The following is a 4,092-nucleotide window of genomic DNA, read 5'->3' as shown; positions in this document are numbered from 1 at the left end:
CCTTTTGCTGTGGGCTTAGGCCAGAGCTGAAAGTTGGTCTTTGTAGGAAACTGCCTCCTCAATTAACTTAGAAAGAAGAGCCCTCACAACATGCATCAGGTCACGGCCACTGAACCGCACCTTTGGAAATGCAGCAGCTAGGAGACGTGTTTCAGTGTCTCTGAGCTCTTGTGCTTGCAGCCATGCAGAAGGTGAAGTCAGTGTCTTTTAGGAAGTCGCTGCCTGTCAGCTGAGATGAGGCAGGGTAACAGAGCCTCTGCGTGCTTGCTGCTGCTGCTGGCTGCAGAACGCTGGGTAGCTCAGAGCTGGGGATGGCAGCTGCATCTCAGTCAGCAAGCAGAAAGTTCATAGGCTGTGCTAACTCAGATCTAGCTGCATCAATCTATCATAATATATAGCTTCTGTATGAAGTCTTTCCCTTCGGGCACGCTTGAGATTTAGGGGCGCATAGCATACTTGTCCTTTCCCTGCTCCATATGCAGTTACATGGATAATTGGCTGCCAGTTTTGAATAATTATTAATTTTAAGCAGAACATTTTTTTGTTGGATTGTCTTACGGAGCATCCGGCAGGCACGTTATGAGGAAAATGATATGTTTGAACAGTTCAGGCCTGAGAAACGCTGCCTTCAGTATCGCACCTCTCTTCTTCTTCTTGTTACAGGTTGGATTTTTCCCCGGTGAGTGTGTGGAGCTCATTAACGGAAAAATCCCGGAGAGTCTCATCAATTCAGTGCCAAAGCCAGGTACGATGATACATTTGATGGTGCAGAGAAGCAAAATGGAGTCTTTTTTGGGTGTGTTCCATGGTTAATACCTCCCTTATCCTTCCCACCTTATCCTCTGTGCTGATGATCCTTCATGCATAGCACAGGGCGTATGGCTGTTGTTTTGTAGGCAGTGAGAATGAGGGAAGGCAAAGGCAGTTCTCCTGCAAGTCAGTACGAGGCTGAGAACAGCCAGCGTCCCTGGTGGACAGATAGAGGTCTGGTTGTGCTAGTGACACGCTTGATCAGAACGTGGCTTTTCGAGAGGATCCTTAATCCCCAGGTTGGGCAAGCTAAGCGAGAGGAGTGCATTAAGCTCCATGGGAACGCGCAGAGATTTGCCCAATCCTCCTGTGTTCTTTATGACTGGATTTGGGAATATCCTAGAATCCTCGTAGAATCCTTGCTTGGGATGGAAGGGAGCTCAAGGATCATCAAGCTCCAAGCCCCCGCCTCAGGATGGGCTGCCAGCATCCACATTTAATGTGGGACTGGACCAGGCTGCCCAGGGCCCCATCCAGTCTGGCCTAGGACTCCTCCAGGGTTGGGGAAAATCCATTTTTGTACGCACTTGCTCATCTCGTTCTTCCCGTTTTGACGTGCTCTGCAGAATGTGTTGTGCTCGGCCTTGTCCAACGGAGCCAAGCCTAAAATGAACTGGTTTCTTCCTTTTGTTGTGCAGTGCCAAAGAAGCGCGGCAAGCTCCTCACCTTCCTTCGTTCCGTGGTGAAGGCCCGCCCAAAGCAACCGAAAGAGCGGGAGGTGGAGAAGGAAAGGGTGTTCGGCCGTGACCTGGGAGAGCATCTTCTCCACTCTGGTCGTGATGGTAAGGGACAGCCCATTCCTGAGAGCTTCCCTGTTTGGCAACCTAAAGATGAAAGGGAGATGGTATCTAGCAAGGGGCCGGTTGATACCAGTGGAGAAACAGGGACTGGGAGTTGACGACTGAAAGATAAAGTGAGTAGGTGATGGCTGCCAGGTAAATGCTCCTAAGGGACAAGCACACTTGTATTTGCTTAAAGCAAAGCCTGTAAGCCAATCCCATGGTAGCCTGAAAAGAAAGGAAGCCTTTTTGGCCAAAGAGAGTGTCCTGCATCAGTTTCCAGCTCCTCCTGGGCGTGAGATTTTCCACCTCCATTCCCGTGGGAGCTGTGATGGGACTTGCAATGTCTGTGGCTTCCCCGGAATTACTTTCTCCAGGCTGATTCCTAGGTCCTGGCATTTCTTGAACGCAAAGAACACATCTCTGTCCAGTTTCCTCACCAGCTCCTGCAGAGGTGTCTCTGACAGCTGTCCCCTTCAAGGAAGAACTAAGCAGTAGCCTGGCTGGGCTTAGTGGATGGGATGTGACGGGAGCGCAGCCTGAGCCAGGACTTGACTAAGGAGCTCCAGTAACCGCCGGCACGTGTTCTTTAGTCCCCCAGGTCCTCCAGAGCTGCGCCGAGTTCATCGAGCAGCATGGCGTGGTGCAGGGGATATACCCCCTGTCCGGCGTTGCGTCCAGCGTCCAGAGACTGCAGCAAGAGTGCTGCGACTGACAGACACAGCTGCCAGCAGGGGCACGTGCCCTGTTGCGGGCGTTCAGAGGCCTGCGGGCAATGCCTTAGCACCAAGAGAAGGTCTCCTTTGGGAACATCCCATCCAGCACGGCTGACGTGGTGCTGGTGGCCGAGTGTTTGTGTTCTCCTGTACATCAGGAAGCCCTTCCAACTCTTGATTGCATTGGGTGTGGCTTTTGACTTGCTTTCCTCTTTCTCAACCGTTTTCGTGTCCTTCTCTGCAGCCAGGAATTTGAGTCTGAGCAGGTTCCTGAGCTAACCGTCCGCGACGTTCACAGCGCGAGCTCCCTCTGCAAAATGTACTTCAGGGAGCTCCCGACCCCCCTGCTGACCGACCAGCTGTACGACAAGTTCTCGGTAAGCACAAGGCAACGCCTTTCCTTTCCCTCTTCCCTGGGCCTCTTGGGAGATGGCTGCAGCAGTGCCCCAGCTCTGAGGCCCTTCTTCTGTTAGCCCCACGGGGTTTACTCGCATGTCTTTGCCACATCCTGCATCGTGCTGATGCCACTTCTGGTGGCCCCTGGAGGTGGTAATTTCCATATTCATAATGCTTGCGAGAATTCCTGTGTTGTTTGTTTGTTTGTTTTTTGCTATTCCCCAACTATTTCTGGAACGGGAAGGGGATTAATAGCCAAGGGTACTTGGAGATGAACGCCCCGTACGAGGAGCTGAGCTGCCCAACCAGGCTGTAAACCGGCCCGGTGCTTGGACTCCTTGGCCGTGGTGGCACCAGCTGCGTGCTGCTATGTTCGCCAGATGCCTCTGGGGAGGCCTAAAATCTTTCTCAGTGCTGACCAGCAGCGCGCTGTGCCCATGGTTCCCGACCCTGTGGCAGGTATCTCGCCTGATTTGTGTCTCAATCCCTTTCTGCCCTTTTCCAGGATGCTGTTGGTGCCACTACGGAGGAGGAGCGGCTGGTCAGAATGCGGGACGCCATCCAGCAGCTGCCCGCTCCTCACTACAGGTCAGTGCTGCCCTCAGCCTGCAGAGCTCAGCCCTGCTGCACTTCAGAGGGCAATGGTGTGATTCCAGGCTTTGTCTCACGTGAGCAACAGGATGCCTGGGTGTGCTGAAGTGGTTGAAGGCTACACGGGGTTAATTTGTGGGGTGAGTTCCTGGGCACAGGGACACGCTTGGTGCAGCTGATGGCTGCGGCTGTGCTGGTGCTGGGTGCTGCAGCGTGGCACTTGGTCAAGTTGGGATCTACTTCATCTTCAGTGACAGTAGCAATAATAGCAACTAGCACGAAGTGAGGTTTGCTTTGTGAGTCGCAGCACGGCATGCTGCCTGGTGCTGAACATTTGCCGCTCTTGTTTCCCAGGACCCTGGCGTATCTGATGAGACACTTGGCCTGTCTGGCTGGGCACTGCTCCACCACAAATATGCATGCGAAGAACTTAGCCATTGTGTGGGCTCCAAACCTCTTAAGGTAAACTTCTTTTTCCGTTTCAACAGAACGCTTACATCTGTTCTCCAGTAGAATAAAGCAATCCTCCCTTCTTCTGCACCGCATGTGCTCTTCTCCTGTAAAATCTGCAGTGAGTGGCTGACAGCAGAGCAGGAGCCTGGACTGTTCTCCAACCCCACGTGGGCACAATTTCTAGCTGAGCATTGCCGCTCTCTTGTTTGGATGGGACTGGTGTGTCCTTGATCAGCCAGGAGAACTTCTTCAGTGGCATCACTGATTGCCCACTGCGGAAGTCTCCAGAGAACAAATGTGACAGCTTTGGGCTGCAGTAATTCAGACCTGGGGAAGCGATCTTGGCT

General features: G+C 52.9%; 1 protein-coding gene across 1 annotated transcript; it reads left to right on the top strand.

Annotated features, from left to right (window-relative positions):
* Positions 1-663: 663 nt before the first annotated feature.
* Positions 664-3,754, top strand: LOC122192568 (rho GTPase-activating protein 32-like; the record flags this gene model as incomplete). Its single annotated transcript, XM_042893141.1, has 6 exons — positions 664-745; positions 1,449-1,592; positions 2,183-2,285; positions 2,550-2,682; positions 3,207-3,289; positions 3,647-3,754. Coding segments are annotated over 6 exons (653 nt in total), but the record flags the coding sequence as incomplete, so codon positions are not given.
* Positions 3,755-4,092: the final 338 nt, after the last annotated feature.

This window comes from Lagopus leucura, unplaced genomic scaffold (genome assembly GCF_019238085.1).
Source record: "Lagopus leucura isolate 7727_CA_CO unplaced genomic scaffold, USGS_WTPT01 34883-0_obj-0_obj, whole genome shotgun sequence".
NCBI classification, from domain to species: domain Eukaryota; kingdom Metazoa; phylum Chordata; class Aves; order Galliformes; family Phasianidae; genus Lagopus; species Lagopus leucura.
Note: the sequence above shows the minus strand (reverse complement) of the source record. Positions and strands in the feature narration are given on the sequence as shown.